This window comes from Mytilus edulis, chromosome 1 (assembly GCF_963676685.1).
Source record: "Mytilus edulis chromosome 1, xbMytEdul2.2, whole genome shotgun sequence".
Classification (NCBI taxonomy): domain Eukaryota; kingdom Metazoa; phylum Mollusca; class Bivalvia; order Mytilida; family Mytilidae; genus Mytilus; species Mytilus edulis.
The window spans coordinates 53,240,686-53,264,622 of record NC_092344.1 but is presented as its reverse complement, the minus strand read 5'-3'; the positions used below and the strand labels follow the sequence as shown (position 1 = coordinate 53,264,622).

The 23,937-nt window shown below is 33.6% G+C and overlaps 1 protein-coding gene across 2 annotated transcripts in view; it reads right to left on the bottom strand.

The window, feature by feature from the left end:
* Positions 1-23,937, bottom strand: part of LOC139484888 (uncharacterized protein C12orf56-like) — a 166,363-nt gene that overhangs the window by 64,404 nt on the left and 78,022 nt on the right. For both annotated transcript variants that reach the window (XM_071268921.1, XM_071268930.1), the window contains exon 6: positions 18,519-18,660. In XM_071268921.1, the coding sequence (XP_071125022.1) occupies positions 18,519-18,660 (142 nt within the window). The remainder of the gene's footprint in view (positions 1-18,518; positions 18,661-23,937) is intronic.

Below are 23,937 nucleotides of genomic sequence, written 5' to 3'. Positions count from 1 at the left end.
TTCAAGCTGGCGAGTCTTTTGTAGACGAAACGCGTGTCTGGCGTATATATAAAATTCTAATCTTGGTATCTTATAATGATGAGTTTATTTATCAAGTCACAGTAATTGAATCTCTTTTAAAAATCTGTAAAACTTATCTGTAATATCAACTTCAAAATGTCTAATAATGATAAGTTAATAGCTTATAATCATTCACACTTAGAGAACAGAAAATTTTCAAATAAACCTGTCAATCAAATTTCAATTATGTGAGACATTTACCAGATACTCTTATCTATCAACAGGTGAAAATAAGTCATGATCATAGTGTAATCAAACTCTATATATATATAATAAACCTTTTCTGTTCATAGAAAAATAACTCAATCACATTAATGATACACTTTTGGATATTAGAAAGGGCCATAACTCAACAAGGAAAGAAGCTAAAATAGTGAAAAATGAGCATGACTTTTATTTAGTCACAGATAACAACATATCTAAATTTGAAAATAAATTATCAAAGCATTTTCTTGTTATCAAGGAGACAATGTTTGGCAGTAGCAAGCCTGTTCCCTCAAATCATTGTCTGGAAACCAAAAGTCTTCAAACAATGATGATGACACTAAAATTGCCAAAACATTATAAGAGCAAAAACATATTGCCGTCAGAAAAAAAAATAAGTAGTTGAAATGGATGTATGTGCATTACATGCAAAAGGTGAGGTTAAAGAGAAACTTCGCAAAAAAATAAAAATTGATATTAAGTCCGTTCTGTATAAGATGCTCAAATTCATAAATATAGAAGTTTTATTCTGCAAGAAAAGAGATCACCATCGATTTTTAATTTAGAGTATCAATTCTCTATGTGCCGCCATTTTAACATCTCCTCCGATTAGAAACCATGATATGTCTATAAACCACAATTTTGGACCAAAACTACAGTAACATAATGTAGTCGTAATGTAGTTGTAGGGTTGTCACTGACTCAGACGTACTTATAAATATAATTATTTTCTGTGACTGTATCTTACATTAATTTGTAGGATAATGATGTGTACAGTTGTTTTATCCGACTAACTAACTTGATACGGAAAATTTTATTATTTTTCAAATAACCACGGTCTGTCGTTTTAAAACTGTTTATATAGGAGTTAGTTAAAAGACAAAGTTCAAAGTCATAAATGATCATAAATACGGGTAAGTGTTCCGTGAAAATTGTTTTCAAAAATCTAATTTGTTTATAATTCTTTTATGTAATAAAATTATTTAAATAAATTCGGACCTTCTCTTATCTGATCATCAGCATGGCTAAATGTATTACTCCCAAAGGTATTGTGAGGTGACACGTCCAGGTACTCAAGTAATTTCCTGTCAGGCTTGTAAATTCATGCATCGTTTCACTTCTGAGGGTATTGATCAGTGTACACAGCCGATAACTTGTAACTTTTCATTTTCAACTATCAGGTGTATAATATACATCTCTGTCTCCAATAGTGATATACTAGGCATTACTAAATTCATACGCTTGTTTACAAATAACATTTCTGGTGTAAGGAATATTATTTATAAAAATCTAAATAATTCAACAACAAAAAAGATTTGATAAAATAAAAATCTAATCACATATTTTTTCCAAGGGTAAGTTTAGGAAAATTAAGTACAAATGTATATACTCGTTGTCAATATACAAAGGACAGTTTGAAACATACAAAAAATATCGATTTAACAAAAATGTAAGCACTTGTCGATCATTCGTTTATACGCCTGGATAGAAAGTTACAGAACTATAGATAATCGCAATTAAAATACATACATGTATGCTTTGAACGTAAGAAAGAAGCATACAGTTTGTTTAAATTGGGGTAAAAGTTTTGTGAATATACTAGTTCACGTAGGCCAACAGTATGTAATCATCGGATGTCGATGGACTATTGTATACCAAAAGAAGAAGAAAAAGAGAACCAATTTGATTTAAATACAGGTCGATATCTAACTTGCTTTGGTCAGAGACATATACTTGTTTATATATATTGATTGATTATTGGTTGCTTAACGTCCAGTGGTGTTTATATATATATATATATAAGTGCCTATAAAAAGCAGCACATGACATACAAATATATGGGAGTGTGGATTAATCAGTACAGAGATCAATTCAATTACACAAATAAAATTATAGATTGCCTAACAATGTAATTTTAACACACTATGTTTATATATATATATGAGCCCAGGTGGTCGTGTGGTCTAGCGGGACGGCTGCAGTGCAGGCGATTTGGTGTCACGATATCACAGTAGCATGGGTTCGAATCCCGGCGAGGGAAGAACCATTTTCGCAAATTTACAGATCTAACATTGTTGGGTTGATGTTTAGACGAGTTGTATTTGTAGGGTTGTCACTGACTCAGACGTACTTATGAATATAATTATTTTCTGTGACTGTATCTTACATTAATTTGTAGGATCCTTTACTATAGATAATTTAGCTGATCTGTAACAATAACATCTTCATGCCTTATATATCATGTACTGTAGTACGCCGCTAGATTAAAACTGACGTGGAAAGGTAACACATGCCCACCGAAAGCTCTTTTTTTGAGAGCCCAGGTGGTCGTGTGGTCTAGCGGGACGGCTGCAGTGCAGGCGATTTGGTGTCACGATATCACAGTAGCATGGGTTCGAATCCCGGCGAGGGAAGAACCAAAAATTTGCGAAAGCAAATTTACAGATCTAACATTGTTGGGTTGATGTTTAGACGAGTTGTATATATATATATATATATATATATATATATATATATATATAAAGTGCCTAGAAAATCAACCTAACGATGTTAGAGTAGATTTGATTCGTAACTTCTTCCAAGGCGCCGGGGTTGGAACCTGTACTTTGTTTTCTAACTTCTACGACAACACCGCCTAGCATTGCGCAGAGACCTTATCCGGGGCCTCCTCTAACTCTAGCTTATAAAAATAAGCTTTCGTTTCGGGAGGTTTATATATATAGAGTCTATAAGAATCTACCAACCAGTAAACTTAATAGGTATTGGATCATCAAAATTGACAATACTACACAAACAGGAAAAATTATTTATCTGTATTGTTACACACTCTTTCAGACTCATAGCGGGACGGCTGCAGTGCAGGCGATTTGGTGTCACGATATCACAATAGCATGGGTTCGAATCCCGGCGAGGGAAGAACCAAAAATTTGCGAAATCAAATTTACAGATCTAACATTGTTGTGTTGATGTTTAGACGAGTTGTATATACATTATGTACACAGCCATGTATCACCATCATTGATGGCGATCCGATGGATACATCTGTTGTAGAGTTGTCACTGACTCAGACGTACTTATAAATATAATTATTTTCTGTGACTGTATATTACATTAATTTGTAGGATCCTTTACTAAAGATAATTTAGCTGATCTGTAACAATAACATCTTCATGCCTTATATATCATGTACTGTATTACGCCGCTAGATTAAAACTGACGAGGAAAGGTAACACACGGCAGCGAAAGCTCTTTTATAGAGCCCAGGTGGTCGTGTGGTCTAGTGGGACGGCTGCAGTGCAGGCGATTTGGTGTCACGATATCACAGTAGCATGGGTTCGAATCCCGGCGAGGGAAGAACCAAAAATTTGCGAAAGCAAATTTACAGATCTAACATTGTTGGGTTGATGTTTAGACGAGTTATATATATATATATATATTATGTCTTAAAATATCAACAATTAACATTCAATCTATTTAAGCGTGGATTAGTTTGTGAAAATAAACTGATACAGTTACTGAATAAAAATTATACAAATGTCTAAGAATATATATATAAAATAAATATATACAAATAAAATCCCGTTTGTTGTTAGCTTTCATCCTGACCTGACAAATCTTTCATCCATTGTCCACAAACACTGGCGTCTTATTGAAAATGATCCTTACTTAAAAGAGATTTTTCCATCACCTCCCGTTATGGCTTACCGCAGACCCAAAAACCTCAAAGATATTCTAGTAACATCCAAAGTATCTCAACAGGAGATATCAACAATCGGAGGTTACAAACCAATTATCTTGAAATCATACAAATTAATTTATAGAAATTCACACAATTAATCGAACATCTATAAATGTGTTAAACTTTGATTCCAACTTTATGTAGTTGTATGGCTACAAACATATTTTATGCAACATTAATAAAAATGTTACACTTTTCCTCAAATCTTGTATAGATTAAGCTACAAAAATATTTTTTTGTCATGCATCCGATTTCACCTTGAGAGATGCACACGCCTGATGAAGCTAATTTGTTTATTTTTCACAAACTGATCCACGCTTAAATAGATTGAATGTTGATTGTTGCTAATTTAAGACATTATATGACTCAGACGTACTTATATATATAATTATTTTCTGTGACTGTATCTTACATTAATTTGTAGGATCCTTTACTATAGATAATTTAGCTGATCTGTAACAATAACATCTTCATGCCTTATATATCATGTACTGCAGTACGCCGCTAGATTAAAACTGACGTGGAAAGGTAACACACGGCCAGCGAAAGCTCTATTTTTTAAGAGCCCAGGTGGTCGTGTGGTCTAGCGGGACGGCTGCAGTGCAGGCGATTTGGTGTCACGATATCACAGTAGCATGGGTTCGAATCCCGGCGAGGGAAGAACCAAAAATTTGCGAAAGCAAATTTACAGATCTAACATTGTTGGGTTGATGTTTAGACGAGTTGTATATATATATATATATATATATATATATATATCAGTCTAAAGATTTGCACAACGGTACTGATATAAGATGTTATAATACGAAAATGTTGTTATTAAATCGTGTTGACAAATATTTCGGCTCAACAAATGGCCTTCTTCAAGTGTCACAAGTTTTAACTATACTGATACATAATGTATAAGGTGTAAAAATAGATCAGTAATAATACAGGTAAGTTTTGATCGATTGATTTTAATCCAAAATCCTGAATATCATAATATAAACAAAACACTATAATTCAATATACGTGACTGTGTATATTAACAATAACCAGATGCTCCGCAGGGCGTAGCTTTATACGACCGCAGAGGTTGAACCCTGAACGGTTAGGGCAAGTATGGACACAACATTCAAGCTGGATTCAGCTCTAAATTTGGATTGTGATTAAATAGTTGACACAGCATAGGTTTCTGACACAGAATGAATGTGTTCTAATGAACTTAAAATTTTTGTTTCTCTTAGAGCAATTCACTATGCTGTTGAATATTAATCCTCTCAAAAAAATGTTTGAAGAAATTTTCTTTTTTATTTATGAAATTTCAAATGAGAAAAATTGAACCCAATTTTTTTAATCACATCCCCCTTTCCCTTATTCCAAAACTAATCTCAATTAAAATTTCTAATGGAGTTTGCAACAATAACTACTCATTTAAATACATCATAAAATATAAAAAAAATGTAAAAAAACTGCTTGTTATCACTGAATGGTAAAGATTATTTTAATTTATCAGTTGGTAGTAAAAAGTGAATATACATTGTATATTGTATATAACAAAGATTTAAGTTGATTCTGGACAAAGAAAGATAACTCCAATTAAAAAAAAATCTTGCTATTGCACAATATTTTGCAATTAGATATTTCTTGCTTACTATTCTGGACAAAGAAAGATAACTCTAATTAAAAAAAATTTGATATTTCACAATATTGTGCAATTAGATATTTCTTGCCATTGCGCAATACTGTGCAATTGAAAAGACTTGCTATTGCACAATACTTAATATAATAATTTTAGATCCTGATTTGGACCAACTTGAAAACTGGGCCCATAATAAAAAATCTAAGTACATTTTTGGATTCAGCATATCAAAGAACTTCAAGATTTCAATTTTTGTTAAAATCAGACTAAGTTTAATTTTGGACCCTTTGGACTTTAGTGTAGACCAATTTGAAAACAGGACCAAAAATGAAGAATCTACATACACAGTTAGATTTGGTATATCAAAGAACCCCATTTATTCAATTTTTGATGAAATCAAACAAAGTTTAATTTTGGACCCTGATTTGGACCAACTTGAAAACTGGGCCAATAATCAAGAATCTAAGTACATTTTTAGATTCAGCATATCAAAGAACCTAACTGATTCATTTTCTGTCAAAATCAAACTAAGTTTAATTTTGGACCCTTTGGACCTTAATGTAGACCAATTTGAAAACGGGACCAAAAGTTAAGAATCTACATACACAGTCATGACAGTTAGATTCAGCATATCAAAGAACCCCAATTATTCAATTTTGATGAAATCAAACAAAAGTTTAATTTTGGACCCTTTGGGCCCCTTATTATGTTGGGACCAAAACTCCCAAAATCAAACCCAACCTTTCTTTTATGGTCATAAACCTTGTGTTTAAATTTCATAGATTTCTATTTACTTATACTAACGTTATGGTGCGAAAACCAAGAAAAATGCTTATTTGGGTCCCTTTTTGGCCCCTAATTCCTAAACTGTTGGGACCTAAACTCCCAAAATCAATACCAACCTTCCTTTTGTTGTCATAAACCTTGTGTCAAAATTTCATAGATTTCTATTAACTTAAACTAAAGTTATAGTGCGAAAACCAAGAAAATGCTTATTTGGGCCCTTTTTGGCCCCTAATTCCTAAAATGTTGGGACCAAAACTCCCAAAATCAATACCAACCTTCCTTTTGTGGTCATAAACCTTGTGTTAAAATTTCATAGATTTCCATTCACTTTTACTAAAGTTAGAGTGCGAAAACTAAAAGTATTCGGACGCCGGACGACGACGACGACGACGACGACGACGACGACGACGACGACGACGACGACGACGCAGACGCCAACGTGATAGCAATATACGACGAAAATTTTTTCAAAATTTGCGGTCGTATAAAAATGAGTGAAAAACAAAACTGTTATTATTTCTTATTGATGCAGTTTGGATGATGTACATTAAGTTCCTTTATCCAAAAGCTTTCCCGAACCTGTCGCTGGGCATCACTCCAGTGAATGTTCTGTTCAATCACTAGAATTTTCATGCGGTTAAAGTCATCAGGTTTGTGACCCGACTGTCTTAAGTGCTGAGAAACTGGGAGAAGTGGCTTCTAAATTGATATCACTCCTATGGCCATTGAGGCGTTTGTGGAAAGGCTGCTTTGACTCGCCAACATATTGGAGGCCACAAACCGACATTCTAGTATGTAAATAACATTCATACTTTTGCAGGTAACATTGCAAAATATCTTATAGTTGTTTTCGGTTGCCTTACTGTGAAATGTTGATGAATGCTGCATCTGTAGGCAGCATTTGCAGCGTTTTTCTTCACACGAACGACATTCTCCAGAAGTACTTCTATTATCAGACACTTCAGCTCGCACCAGCAGGTTCCGCAGACTACTAGGTTGCCTAAAAGCTATCATTGGAGGCTCGGGAAAAATCTTGGATAGTTTGGAATTCTTTTCAACTGATTTCCAATGCTCACGAATGACACCAAAGCTGTTTTTGAGAGATGGGTGGTAAGTAAGAACACATGGAGTCCTTTTATTTTAATTTTTAACTTTGTATTCCAATAGTTCACTCCTCGGAATTGACCGCTTTCTGAAAGCTTTTTTTGATATTTCTGTGTTTGTAGCCCCTTTGCTTCAAGCGAGTTTCAAGTTGACGTAATTGTCTTTTAGTTGTTTCTGTGTTGAAACATATTCGCTTGACTCTAAGCGCCTGACTGTATGGGATGCTCTTGGTAAGATGAGCAGGATGGCAACTTTTAGGGGACACATATTGATGAGTGTCAGTAGGTTTAGAATATAAATCTGTAGATATGATGCCCTCTGTGAGTGAACTTGAAGTATTAAGGAAGGCGATTTTGGATTTAGACTTCTCATGAGTAAATTTGATACTAAGATGTATGTTGTTGGCATGAGTGATAAAAGTATCTAAATCCTCGTCGCTTTTATTCCATTTCATATCCACATCATCTATAAATCTAAACCAGGAAAGCGTTTTTTTGATGGAAGTTTCAAGGAGTTGTTTCTCTAATTTGCCCATGAATATGTTGGCATATGACGGAGCCATTTTGGTGCCCATGGCAGTTCCATTTACTTGCAAATAATGATCTCCATCAAAAGTGAAGTTGTTTTTCTTAAGTTTCAGCGTGAGCCTTTTGACCAGGCATTCAGTAGGTGGATATTTCACTGGTCTGGAATTCCAAACTTCTTTACATGCATCGATGCCATCTGCATGTGGAATATTAGTGTAGAGGGAGGTGACATCCATGGAAACAAGAGTCGTGTCGGAGGGGATTGGATATAAGGCCTGCATTTTTCTTAGATAATCGGTTGTATCTTTGATGTGAGATGGTAAGTCTTCAACATGTTGACGAAGATGAAGTCAACAAATTCCGATATTTTTTCCGTCGGATGACCGTTCGCTGAAACTATAGGTACTTCCTGAGTTATTGGCCTTATGAATTTTAGGTAAAAGATAAAATCTGCCCGGTTTTGGATTTTCTGGTTTCAAATATTCTAGAGAGAAGAGATGTTTCCGATTCCGTTAAATGGTGTTGAGAAAGATTGACCACGAGGTTGGAGGGTGAATCAGTCTTTTGAGGTCGATCTACGTTTAAAGCGTCTAATTCGTTTAGTCTTTCTCTCTGATGGTAAGGAAGGGTGGATGTATTCCATGCCATCCCTGCGGAATTTTCGTTTTTGTCTTTCACTTAAATTGTTGGATTGTATAGTAGTTATGTCCTTGAGGCGAGTGTTGATTGCATCACAATTGTCAGATGTTAGATCTCTTTTGCAGCTATTCAAAAGGGTGTTAAACTCGCCAGTGAGAGTTTTGAGATGTCCTTCGCAGTGTTGTTTGAGGAGGACCACTAACCGCTTTGAACAATGAAAGAGGGTTTGGTCCCATCTGCGAAGTAATGTATTGGATAAAGAGCCAGGGGCCGTGTCAATGAAAGTATCCTAGGATATGTCCTAAGATATGTCTTAGGACATTATTTAGGATGGTCTTAAGACGTGTCTGAGACATGTCTTAGGATGTAAAACAAAGCTATCTTATGATAGTCCTAACTATACGATGGTCCTAAGACCATCCTAACACATTTATTTAATTGAAAAAAATATGTATGGAATTCAATGACATATATTTTTATTCTATTTCACTATATGTGTAGAGGCAGAAAGGAGGACTCTTTTATGGAAAACAATTTATACAAAATAAAAGTTTTAACGTAATACTTGTAGAACGTTATTATACACGACAAAAAAAGTATAAATGAATTGTTTTAACGTAATACTTGTAGAACGTTATTATACACGACAAAAAAAGTATAAATGAATTGCACACAACAACAAAACTAAATAGTCACACAACTTTGTTAAATGAGATATTCGATTCGTGTTAGAATTTAATGTTAGTATGTAAATTGTTTTGTCTTTGGGTCCACTCGATTTCATTGCATGTATTGAATAAGGATTAAGTAAAAGGAAGTCATTCCCCCCCACATTTAAATTAGCATGGCATCGTTTGGTTAGGTGCAAAAAATGTTACTCATGATGATAGTATTTTTTAAGCAAAAAGGACAGCCCCATTTATTCCATATAAATGTATGAGCGTAACGATATGACTTCGTCAAACATACTTTTTGGAGATTCTCTCTTGATGTCCATTTCATATAGAGTTGTGTACAGAAAAGCAATTTTAGTTAATAATAAAGCATTTCACCAAATGACTTGTCCGCAATATCTCAATGTAAGTTCTAGCACACCCACACAAATGTCTTGCAATATGCTTAGTATTCCCAAAACTCAAGCTAAATACTATGAACGCTTTTATTTTTATATCTGGAAGCATTTTAAATAAAAAATTTGTCTACAAATTGAAAATAATGTAACACAACTGAATCTTTAAAAAATATTGAAAAATTTTGTTTAATTAGTTTATTTTTTATAACATTATACTAGTTTATCATTGTATTAGTATTTTTATTAATGAACTTATGCCATATTTGTTGTTTTTGTTTCGTTTTAGGACATCGTAACTTTTAGGACTATCCTAAGACACCTATTTATATATCCTAACTTTAGGACCAAATTTAGGACACATCTTATTTTAGGACACCTTCGTTAACCTGACTTAGGACTAAGACGTGTCCTAAGACCACCCAAAGACATGTCCTAGTCCTCGGACAGCTTCGTTGACACGGCCCCAGGTGCTTGTGGCTTGATCTTGATTTGTAGTCCGTTAGGAATACTTTCATTATACTCGTAGTTAATCAAATTAGATAAATGGTGTTCAGTTCTAATTTGTTTTTGTTTAACAGCTCTAAGTTGTTTAAAATAATCATTGATGTTCATGATATTGGAGCTAAAAACTTAAATTTACTGGGATTATGTGAGTAACATGATACAGGTCATTCAGAGGAAAAATAATATAAAAGTCTATAAAAAAAACCAACCAGCAAATTTACTATGTACCGGATCGTCTAGAATAGGCGACACTATGCAGATAAGGAAAAAATTATATCAGTCTATATGTCTCTGTTTTGGTTCATCGATGGTATGTACATAGTAAAATCACAGATTTATATTTCAATTAGATTGAATACCAAGGAAGGAAATAATTCCCGAAATTAAATTAGATTGTTCTCAAACAATTAGGAAGAAATTCGTCATCATCACAATTGTTGGGTATAATGTATAATAATGTGAACATGGTTCTGACAATGCTTTATGCCATCCATTTCCTGTTCCGACATGTATGTAAAGCCTCGGTCACACCTTACCGGATAGCTCGAACGGACGCCTAACGGATAACTTTTTTTCAATCCGTTCATGTCCGTTAGACGTCCGTTCTTATCCGTTAGACATCCGTCCATATCCGTTGCATGTCCGTTAAGCGTACGTTTTATCCGTCGGCGTCCGTTCTGTCCGGTGGAAAATTTTGAGCATGTTCAAAACTTTGAACGGACGTCCAACGGATAAAACGTCCGTTGAACGTCCGTTAGGCGTCCGTTTTGTACGGTACTCGTCCGTTTCGTTTCCGTTTTGTATCCGTTACGTGTCCGTTATACATCCGTTGGAGGTCTGGAAAATAAATTCACCAACGGACTTCTACCGGACGTTTAACGTATAAAACGGATGTTGAACGGATGAGAAACGGACTTCTACCGGACGTATAACGGATAAAACGGATGATGAACGGATCTGAAACGGATAAATGCAAATTGAAAATTCGCGTCAGAAATGCCAATTATTGGTATGTCAGATTTCTTAAGGTTCATGAATTCTTATTATTCATAATCGATCTTAGAGTATAGGCACGTCTTCACAATCAAACAGTTCTTATTCAGGCCAGACACTGCCCTTTGGCGGAATTTTGAAGAATAAACCAAAACCAGTTACACAGAAACATTTTGAATATATATGCGATTTACACGTATTATTATTGTCGCCTTTGATTTTTCCGTATATTTTGTTCATCCGTTTTATCCGGTACGCTTCCGTTAGGTGTCCGTTTTATGCGGTACTCGTCCGTTGGATGTACGTTCGACATCCGTTCTGTCCGGTACGTGTCCGTTTCTCGTACGTTGCATATCCGGTGTGTGTCAGTTATGCATCCGTTACACGTCCGTTTCATTCGGTCAGTACATAAACGGACTCCCAACAAATACCAATTTTGTCAACGGACAACTTTTATTTGCATCCGTTAGGCGTCCGTTCGTCTTATCCGGTAAGGTGTGACCGAGGCTTAATACATATGCCACTGGACGTACACAAATTAACATGGCTCTAAAGGATGTGAATATTTTCCAGGACAACTTATTAAATTGAGTATCAAAGTTTCAAATTAATTTCGGGAATTATTTCCTTCCTTGGTATTCAATAACAGAAATTTAAAGAATAAACTGCTTGTCTGCTTGATGATGTTCTGTCATTGAATAACCCATATTTCAGCCAATACTTACATCTCATATATCCAAGTGAACTTGAAATTAAGGATACCACTGATACTAGAAGGACTGCTTCATACCTTGATCTTTTCCTCAATATTGACGTAGATGGACGACTTCACACGAAAATCTATGATAAACGGGACGATTTCAACTTCCCAATTATCAATTTCCCATTTCTCAGCAGTAACATACCCTCTGCCCCTTCGTATGGTGTTTACATATCACAATTGATACGTTATTCTCGTGCTTGTTCACACTATACGGACTTCATATACAGGAGTGTGCTCCTTACGCAGAAACTGCTCCAACAAAGTTATGAGGAGGACAGATTAAAATTGACACTCCGTAAATTTTATGGACACCATCACGATTTGGTGGATCCATACGATGTTTCGTTGACCAAACTAGCTAAGGACATTTTTACCACATGGTAGATTGTGTTTTGTCATAATGTCGTCTAATCTTTTAATTACCAAACGTGACTTATTCCCGATTGTGACTGTTTTGCCGAGTGTGAACTCGCATTACTATAAGACGTGGTACGGTACTTATCCATCCCAAATTCATGTATTTAGTTTAAATGTTTAATGTTATATTTGTAATTCTCATCGGATTTTGTCAAATGTGTTGACGTCTTTTCTATTATATTTATGTGTTATGGTAAAGAAAATTAATCACCGCCTTCATTTATCAGATTTGATTTCGTTCAAAGTAATCAGTACGATATTTTACGTTTGAAGTTAGATTCATAACAAACCTGACATAGTTTTATAATATAGTTAATTGCTACCTCAGTTTTATATTAATAAGAATTAAAATGTGCATTGTTATTAAATGCAATATCAGTATTTAGTTCAAATATATAATCTTAAATTAATCCTAATTCTATCTTATTCATTCTTATGTGACGTCATTTTTCATTTTTTGATGCTCTGTTTTACTAATTCAAATGACGTCATTTTTTCGTCATTTTTCAGTTTCAAATAGGACGTCACTTGGCGTAGAGGTTTAAACGTATTCGGATGTGTCTACTTTTGTGTTTCAAATGTCTGGTTATGTAAATGTATTTCAGTTGTTTCCTGTAATTAGTTAATACTTCAGCTTTATCATGTACATCTTTTGTATATTCATTTTATTAAATTTACTGTTTGCAAAAGTATAAATTACTCTAAATTATAGGGATTTTCTGGTAACTTAACAGAAAACCCTTGCCGTTTTTGGCACAACCTTTTTGATCTTTTGGTCCTCGATGCTGTTCAACTTTGTACTCGTTTCGGCTTTCAAACTTTTGTATCTGTGCGTCACATATAGGTCTTGTGTGGACAAAATACACTTCTGGCGTATAAAAATTTTGAACTTGTTGCCTTTTGTTGGCTGTTGTTCGTGTGATTCTTTGTCAATTGTGTTCTCCAATTTATTTATATTGTAGTCCTGTGTTGTCATTTTGATGTTATATTTCATATGGCCATAAAAGTGCGAGGTTTGGCATGCCACAAAACCAGGTTCAACCCACCATTTTTTTCCTTTAAAAATGCCCTGTACCAAGTCAGGAATATGGTCATTGTTATATTATAGTTCGTTTCTGTGTGTATTACATTATAACGTTGTGTCGTTTGTTTTCTCTTATTTTTGAGTGTAAATTCACATTGCGATAAGACGTGTCACGGTACTTGTCTATCCCAAATTCATGTATTTGGTTTTGATGTTATATATATATGTTATATTTGTTATTCTCGTGGGATTTTGTCTATGTGTGTTACATTTTAGTGTTATGTCGTTGTTCTCCTCTTATATTTAATGTGTTTCCCTCGGTTTTAGTTTGTTATCCCGATTTTGTTTTTTGTCCATGGATTTATGAGTTTTGAACATAACCGACTGATGATTATATTTAAAAATAGGGAAAGATGACATTAAATTGGTTCTGTCTTTTATTTAATTTATTGTTGGTCAAATAGCTGAAGTATTATACGTTGTGAAATGAAGACTATTTTAATAAGGACATTCCCGATTATGTGTAACTTTTGTTTATGTTTTTCACACCTGAAAAGAATATTTGTTTGTAATTTTTCGATTCAATTTCAAGAAGATCCTAGAATTTCCTGTCAAATTTTTAAACATCTTTTTTTCAAAATGGCTGAAGTATTTATGCGTTGTGAGATTTAAAATATTTTGATGAGAACATTAATTCCTGATTACGTAAATAAAGATCGTTTTGGATGGACCAAATTATATAATTGCAATTTGAAATGATCTGTTTTAAATATTCAAGGTTACCAATTCTAATTTAAAATAGTATAATTTTTGGTTCATATGCACTTAGAAGGCTTTTATTATTTATAAATTTATTCAATTAAATTAATTCAGTATTTCCTCGTTACAAAAGTAATCAGTGTTTTATAGACTAGCTCAAATCATCCAAATAATATAATCTATATGTAATAATCCCTTCCTACCTCACCGAGATTATGAAACGAGTTGAAAACTCCTGTTGATAACATATTGTACAAACACTGTAATAAGGCTGATGCAAATATTGGTATGTTCATAGAAGCCTATACATGTTGTAAAAGTTCTATATCTTGATCCATGCAATGAAAGGTAATCTCTTGGTCCCTGTTCATGCTGTTGTAGTGTAGTTATGACAAGCAAATAATGATATCAAAATCCTAGCTATTTACAATTGCAACTCTGTCCGGTTGGTTCAGTGTGTTATAAAGTATATAAAATGGTTCTCCAGCTGTGATACTTTAGTAGAACTCTGTCTTCCCCTTATTCAGAAATGATACAAACTTTGAACATTTGATTATAAGTTTGTTGAATTTCATGCTTAAGGTTCCACTAAAGTCAAAATATATACACTGCATAAACATCAAAACTTTGCCTGTATTTCTCAACCTAAAATGAATATAGACCTGAACTATGGGAACAAATGTTCATTTAAACATACTTAACACTAAATTTTACTTTAAGCAAGTTAATTGATTTGTATACTTCAGTTAAAAATAAACTGTTACAGTATTAAAAAGTCATCATGAGCTTTAATAAAAAGATATTGTACATATATTCACAATTTTAAGATGTACATTATATATATATTTGATAATAGATGTTATATTCAAGTACTAATTTTCTTTAACACTTGAATTATAATCTTTTTTTAATTTTGTGATTTTTGTCAACTTTGAATTGACAAATAGACTAAATTAGGATACCAATTAAGGATTGTTTGTATCGCAATTACCAATTATCTATAGCAGTTGGGCAATATTTATGATAAAAGATAAATCAGACATGTGTAATTTAATGTAATGAGCAAAAATAAATTAAAAGTTGGACACATATGTTGTTTAAAATGAACACATCTTGGTATGTATTTGGTCTGGACATGTAAAATGCAATGATTTTTAGTACTTATATTTAGTTTACAATTTTATAAAACATTCATATTAAAATTTTACATAGTTTTTAACTGGTAACACATTATTTCATCCATATTTTAACTCCCAGCAACTGCACCTTGAAATACTTATACAGTCTGGAAGAGGTCAGAGGTCTAACTCCAAACTCTTTATAAACCTTTATTCAATTAAAGTCAAAATATTTCAGAGATCAAAGATGACAAAGTGTAATGGGTCATTACCAGTGACATAATGTTCATGTATATATTTTGTGAATTTTTGCGGTTTCTTCAATAGAAAAAGTTTGAAGTTATTTTTATAACATATCCAACAAGAATGTGTCCAAAGTACACGGATGCCCCACTCGCACTATCATTTTCTATGTTCAATGGACCGTGAAATTGGTGTCAAAAGTCTAATTTGGCTTTAAAATAAGAAAGATCATATCATAAGCAACATATATACTAAGTTTCAAGTTGATTGGAATTCAGCTTCATCAAAAACTTAGTCTGACAGACCTCGACCAAAATCTTTGACCTGAAGCGGGACAGACGGACAGACAAACTGACGAACGAACGAATGGACGGACAGACGGATGGACGGACGCACGCACGCACGGACCAGAAAACATAATGCCCCTCTACTATCGTAGGTGGGGCATAATACAATCCTTTTTCAAAAATTTCTATAGTTATACCAAACGTTTATTTATTCACATTTTTTTTAATTCATTGTAATCAGATGTAATCATGATTACTTTGCCAATGTAATCATTAATTTAATCAGATACTTTCAGAAATGATGTAATTGTTAATTTAATTTAATCGTACAAATGACAAAGTAATTGTAATTTAATCAATTACATTGAAAGTAATCAGACCCATCTCTGACGTATATCTGTAATTTCTATATCCTATACGTGTCCGAGAATCTCCATGCTGTTCTTCCCTTCCTGCTGCAGTAGTATGGTAAACCCCAATTGTGTTCTGTACGATGTAAGAGTTGCCAAAAGTGTTGTTGGATTATAGTTGATCCTGCTTGGAAGGACTTGCGTAATTCTATATAGTTGCAACAAAGACTAGATCTCGAACTACTGAATTGGCACTTGTCAACTGTTGATTACTAAATGACGACCTCTAGATGTTTAATATATAGTCATCGGGGTTGCTGTTGCTATAATTGTCTTATTTGAGGAGAAAAGTTTCCACCAACGGCAGTGTTCTGCAAAACAATTTCGTATGTAGTCTCTTGTATTACGATCACTGACTCCCAGAGCCTGTGGTTCACTGTGGAGCTGCAGGGTTAAATCTTTTTGTCTTCCTTTCTTCTTTCTTCAGGGTGAAGTCAAACCCAGGCGAACTGTTCCGATACCGTTAAAACTGGCGGGGTTGAAATAGGGCGGACTTGTAATGATCGTCATTTCTTTTTTAACATTGTTTGACAAAACAGTTGCTCATTATTCAAAGCTGTAGATTAAAACCTTTTACACTGCTAGTCTACTAAATTGCCTTCTACTGCAGTGCTTTGTTATTGTTTACATTGTGCGGTGCATTGTGGGGACGGCACTTGTCTCTTGTGATGTAACATCTAACAAGCTGTCATGGCCGCCGCTTATGTCCTCTACACTCGAAGATTTAAAAAATATCGAACTAAAGCCAATAAGCCATTCTCCTGGCGTTAATTGGGGAATTAAAGTTCTATGATCTTAGCTTTGAAAGAAGTCTAGTTTAATTCCCATTTTGAAAGTTCTGGATCATATGAAAAAGGTTTCTGTTTTAACATGACGTTATTGATGGCACACACTTGAAAATGAGATAATGCAATACTCAATCAAATGAACAATAATCAAATCACAGTCAAAGAAACTTAGATCCAATTTAATAAAATGTTAACATAGGATAGTAATTTGATTTTGAATATAGTTCGAAAACAGTAAAAAATAGCTAATTAACATATATATGATACACGTGTAAGTTAAAAGTTTGTCATTATGATAATGAGGTCATCAAAACACATATACCTCCTCTAGTAGTAAACAGTAAAGAATATAATAATAGATTGACTGAGGTTTCTTAACTCTTAGATAGAAGATGCATTGTATTGTGTATAAACTATATTTTAATAAATCAAATTTCCTTTTAAAGTCAATATACACATGTGCAAACAAATTTTATTGGATTTAGAGCATCGGTTTGTTCACTAAGCGAAAGAAAGATGTCATATTAGAATACAGCATTATCTGTTAAAAAGGCTAATTCAACTGCTTCTAAATTTCAAACAAGTTTAACAACATAAACTTTGCTACAAAATTATTGATTTTTCATTTATCAAATTGTTACTTCTACAATTTGAAGGTGTACTTTTATAATAATTTCAAGATTTCCTTCTAGATACTAGCTTATGATCATAAACAACAAGCTTCTGTCTAAGTTAGATAAAAATCCAGGATAGTTTAAGAAAGTTATTAAAGTTTTAAAATCTTTAACAACCTCTAGTGAATGTAATGTTAACTGCCATGGCAGAAAAACTAAGTCCATTTATATGCAAAAATATAGAAAAACAGTATTTTTTTTCCATTTTTACAAAATTTGCTTCTGGATACTACCTTATGTTCATAAACAAACAAGCTTCTGTCGAAGTTTGGAAAAAACCAGGAGAGTTTAAGAAAGTTATCAAAATATTTAAAAACTTTACCCAGAGTGAGATTTTGCGATAAAATTAGCAGCCTTGACAAAAACCTACCACACTAAGTCCTGTATAACCCTAACCATCATATCTTTGATTTTTTTAGCTACTAGATAATGTTCTAACATTTTGTTCACTTTAAAATCAATTTATTTATCACATCAACATTTGTTTTTTGGCTAAAAATTGCATCAATCCTATAAGATACCCATAAATACTATGAAATGAGGATTAAATTGTCTACATCATTGCAATTAACATGATTAATTAATTCTGTCTTATTCAAATTGAATGTCCCTTGTTTTCAACATTTCTTGTGTTATCTTTTTCTACATTAGTATTAGTAATATATAACCATCATCGATAGGCTGTTGAAGACTCCAGGTTGAAGAGTTGCAATATATTACTTTAGCAGTTTAGCTTAACATATACATGCATTGCATATAACATATTAAATGACATGACTTACTCACCTTCCAAAACATTTTCTTTAATGCAAAGTTTCTTTCTGTAGCAACTCTAAGTTCATTTAGTAAGTTAAATGAATCTTCCATAGTGTTTTCAAGATTAAGTAACTCTCTTTTTAGCTGGTTGAACAAAGCTTCCATCTTCTCCCTAAATAAAATTAACATGAAATTTCAGTATGTATTCAAGATATGATTTTTTTTTATTTTCATTCTATTTTCAATAACAATTTCTGACACTCTGCCTACATTCCTTTGTACTGAGTATATTATTAACTAGTTAGCTCACCTGGCCCGAAGGGCCAAGTGAGCTTTTCTCACCACTTGGCGTCCGTCGTCCGTCGTCGTCGTCCGTCGTCGTCCGTCGTCGTCGTCATTAACAATTTACATTTTGAACTTCTTCTAGAGAACCACTGAATGGAATGGAACCAAACATGGCATGAATGTTCCTTATGAGGTGCTGACCAAGTGTTGTTACTTTGTAGCCGATCCATCATCCAAGATGGCCGCCAGCGGGGGACTTAGTTTAACATAGGACGCTATGGGAAATGCATACAAATGACTTCTTTTAGAGAACCACTGAATGGAATGGAACCAAACATGGCATGAATGTTCCTTATGAGGTGCTGACCAAGTGTTGTTACTTTGTTGCCGATCCATCATCCAAGATGGCCGCCAGCCGGGGACTTAGTTTAACATAGGACCCTATGGGAAATGCATACAAATGACTTCTTTTAGAGAACCACTGAATGGAATGAAATCAAACATGGCATGAATGTTCCTAATGTGGTGCTGACCAAGTGTTGTTACTTTGTAGCCGATCCTTTATCCAAGATTGCCGCCAGCGGGGGACTTAGTTTAAGATAGGACCCTATGGGAAATGCATACAAATGACTTCTTTTAGAGAACCACTGAATGGAATAAAACCAAACATTGCATGAATGTTCCTTATGAGGTGCTGACCAAGTGTTGTTACTTTGTAGCCGATCCATCATCCAATATGGCCGCCAGCAGGGGACTTAGTTTAACATAGGACCCTATGGGAAATGCATACAAATGACTTCTTTTAGAGAACCACTGAATGGAATAAAACCAAACATGGCATGAATGTTCCTTATGAGGTGCTGACCAAGTGTTGTTACTTTGTAGCCGATCCGTCATCCAAGATGGCCGCCAGTGGGGGACTTTTGAATAAAATTAAACATGTTCCTTTCCTTATAAATGAGGTTGTGTTGTCACTTTTAGCCAAATTTTATATTTTTTTATATGATTTCAAAAACCCAAGTAGAATCAGGTGAGCGATACAGGCTCTTGAGAGCCTCTAGTTTTATCTAGTCTTACAATTTTTTGCTTGTACGATATACGATATATGTATCCCAGTAAAAAATTAGGCAACAAAATATTATCATAGTTTATTTATTTTAATATCTAATCTATCTATAATATATGTCAAGTTTTTTTTCTATTTAAACTATTTTTCGGCCATTTAAACTAATATTTGTTAACCTAGATTTATGTGTATATGCAATTGGTCTGCCAAATGTTATTGACAGATTTCAAGCAACATGCAGAACATTTTCATCTCAAAATTTCAGTCACCTCAAAATAACAAATTGGTGTTTCAATGAACAGATTTGCATTATTCAAACTCCAGATATCACAAAAAAATATAAAGAGAGCTGACTATATATAGTTATATATAGAAAAATAGACACAATTATTCACGCTTGAAACCGGTCTAAATTTAGATTGTAATTAAATATTTGACACATAATAGGTTTCTGACACAGAATCACTGTAGTCAAACAAATAAGAATTGGTAATATGATTTGAATTGATACTCAATTTTTTGCTTTTGTGCAATACACTTTGCTGTTGTGAAATGTCCCCTCCTAAAAATTAAAAAAAAATACCCCCTTTTTATTTTGTTTTTGTGCAATACAGTATGCTTTTGCGAATTACCCTCCCCCTCTCAAAAATAATACTAGAGGCTCTCAAGAGCCTGTGTCGCTCACCTGACTCTACTTGGGGTTTTGAAAAAAAGATAAAAATCCTAACAGGTACATAAATAATGATTGAGGCCAAATTTGGTTTAGTATTGCATTCCATTTTATGGTTCTTTAAAAGAAGACATTTTAGCATTTATAGCTGACTATGCAGTATGGGCTTTGCTCATTGTTAAAGGCCTTAAGGTGACCTATAGTCGTTAATGTCTGTATCATTTTGGTCTCTTGTGGATAGTTGTCTCATTGGCAATCATACCACATCTTCTTTTTTATATTTTGTATGTATTTCTCATAGGGTCCTATGTTAAACTAAGTCCCTTGCTTGCAGATGAATCCGCTACAAAGTAACAACACTTGGTCAGCACCTCATAAGGAACATTCATACTATGTTTGGTTTCATTCCATTCAGTGGTTCTCTAAAAGAAGACATTTGTATGTATTTCCCATAGGGTCCTATCTTAAACTTAGTCCCTGTATGACAGCCATCTTTGATGATGGATTGGCTACAAAGTAACAACATCATAAGGAATATTCATGCTATGTTTGGTTTCATTCTATTCAGTGGTTCTCGAAGAAGACACTTGTATGTATTTCCCATATGTTATATATCAGTATGTATGGTCAGATTATGTTTCTGTGTGAAAGAGAGAGTTGTTCCCCTTTTGTCAGTAATTTGTATTTTTGTTTGTGACGTCATCTTTGTCTGATTAAAATGTAGAAATGGAAACTTATGTGTCCATATGAAATCGCCTCCATCCTTGCTACCAGAGCTATTCCCAAATGTCTGTAGTATGGTGGAGACCCTAAACCATCGATGAATAATGATGTATACGTATTTTGGAGTTTTATTTTCTTTGGATTTTGGACATTTTTACTTGTGAAGTTGACCAACCGTTCCTGATTCAGTGAATGAATCCTGACACCCCATTATGCTAGCCCTGAACACTTTTAGTAATGTTGTAAATTTAAAGCTGAACGTTTACTATAGTATTTATTACTATTGCACCAACATTTAATTGATTTTTTGGAAAGACGAAGAACAGACCATTTCTAGTCTCGTGTACTGTCTTTGTGATTTGTGATGAATGTCTACATGTATTCTGTTTTCAACCAGAAAGCACGTGAGATCTATCTCACTGCATCATACTTTATCAATTTTGATAGATTTGATATAAATCTGTATTGAAATCATAAAAATGTCGTCGTGGTAATTCATTTGACAGATCAATTGTCCAGTATATTGATTGCTATTGTTAATCCTAAAAACATAAAATTGATTAGAGTTCGGGGCAGGATCTTAAAGAAACATAATTAGTATACATGTTTTTTTAACAGTAACTTTAAATCAGTAATGAGATTAAATTTTACTAATTACTTCATTATTTCGTTTTTGATCTAATATTGTGTAAACCTACATCTAAATGTTCAACCTCCGTAGTGCAAGGGTTAGTCTTACTTTATATTAAAAAAATTGTAAAATGCAAACCAATGTGCATGTACTCAATTAATGTAGGTGTAAGTACGAATAACACGCCTAAAGAAAAAAGCAAACACAGTAAAGAAACAGGTCGTACGATGACGTATAGTTGTTAATTTATGTGTCATTTTGGTTTCTTGTGAAGAATTGTCTTATTGGCAATCATACCACATCTTCTCTTTTTATAATTAATCATTTCAAATTGAAACACACCACATTATTTTCGGAGACAACAAGAGAAAAGGAAAGAATAATCGGTTTCAGACATATGACATATTCAATTCTACGAGATTAAGATTTTTTTTCAATCTGAACAAACGCTTTAGTTGATACGGTGTATTTGATTATTAAAAGTCAAATTTCACCAGGAATCCCCACAGACAAGCCTTATAATGCTAAAGGAAAAACTTCAATTCTAAAAGCGTATTTATGTCTTGGTTGAAAGGTTGTCAAATTGACACTCATACCACATCTTATATCTATGTGTAGGGTTCTGTTGATAAGGCTTTCAAACATCAACTTTAACTACCAGTTAACCGGTTAATCGGTCGAACGATTATCCGAGTAACCGGTTAGGCAAAAGTGTACGATTTGACAACACTCTACTTTATTTAATTTCCGTAACATTTGGATCCTGTTTATATATATGCTATTTTTATTTGACATTATTCAACTTGTATCGGTGATAAGTGTATCGCCATGCATACTACAGTTAGAATTTCACCAGAAGAGCCATTTTTACTGTTTATGTTGACCCAGATTTATCCAGTGAACTACACGTGTGATGTGTATTGCTTAATGTTGACTGTATTGCTGTTTTGTTTAATTTCCGCCGTAATATTTGACTCTCATAAAAAGTAATTATGAATATCACCATGGTTTTGCAGATTTCCAAGAAGACCTATTTTAAAGAAGGATGATAAATATAGTGTGTACAAGAACATTTTATTTTTAACAATGTTGATTTTATGATATTTTTCATGTTAATTTTGATCTACGTTATTTGTTTACTTTGAAATTAAGCTAATGTGAAAGTGTTTATCATTTAGCGGTGAGATATCGGCAGCAGTCCTTTTGCGCCAATTACTGTTTTTCAGGGATATCATTTGCGCCAAATTTTGTTTTCCAAATGTATCAATTGCGCCAATATTCGGAACTCATTTGCGCCAATTTACCTGTACACATATCTATCATAAATACTAGTGATTAATATATATATAGTCATATTTTGGGCTTAAAAAGTATCATATGTTCGAAGATATTTCACCATAAAGATGGACATCTGGATAGAAATGATTAAAAGTGCACTTGACAGTCCATGAACAGAGAGAAGACAAATGATTGCTTTGTTGAATATTTGAAACAAGATATGCCAAAAGAGAAGAAAAAGAAGCTTTTGCTGATTAAGTTTTAGCCACATATGCTTTGTTCCCACCTTCTGTATTGGCTGAAACTCTATCTACCGCAAAACGTACCGGTAATGGAGCAGAAGCATTCTACAGGAATTATTATGAACTGTTTTATGCATTTCATCCTTCAATGCTCGTCTTTTTGGACAATAAAGTGAAGTCCCAAGCTACTACATACATTAAATTGGGAATTAAGTATGCAGCAGCAGTAAGAAGAAAGTATGTTTCAGAAAAGGAAAACATTTGCTGTGTAAACTGCCGGTTCCAAGTCCAAATAAAGGAGAAGGAAAGTCATTTTTCTTCTAATTGGCGCAATCATATGTTTTATTTTTGGCGCAAATGATACCATGTAATTCGAAAACAGGTGGCGCAAACATAGCATTGGAGAAAAAAAGTTGTGGCGCAAAAGGACGCATTTTTGGCGAAAACAGATCTCTTCCGTGATATTTGTCATAAATAAAACCTTATTAAATTTAAGTGTTTAAGGTCCCTGATGATACTTTCAAATTGATATTCAGCTATTTATAATGTATCAG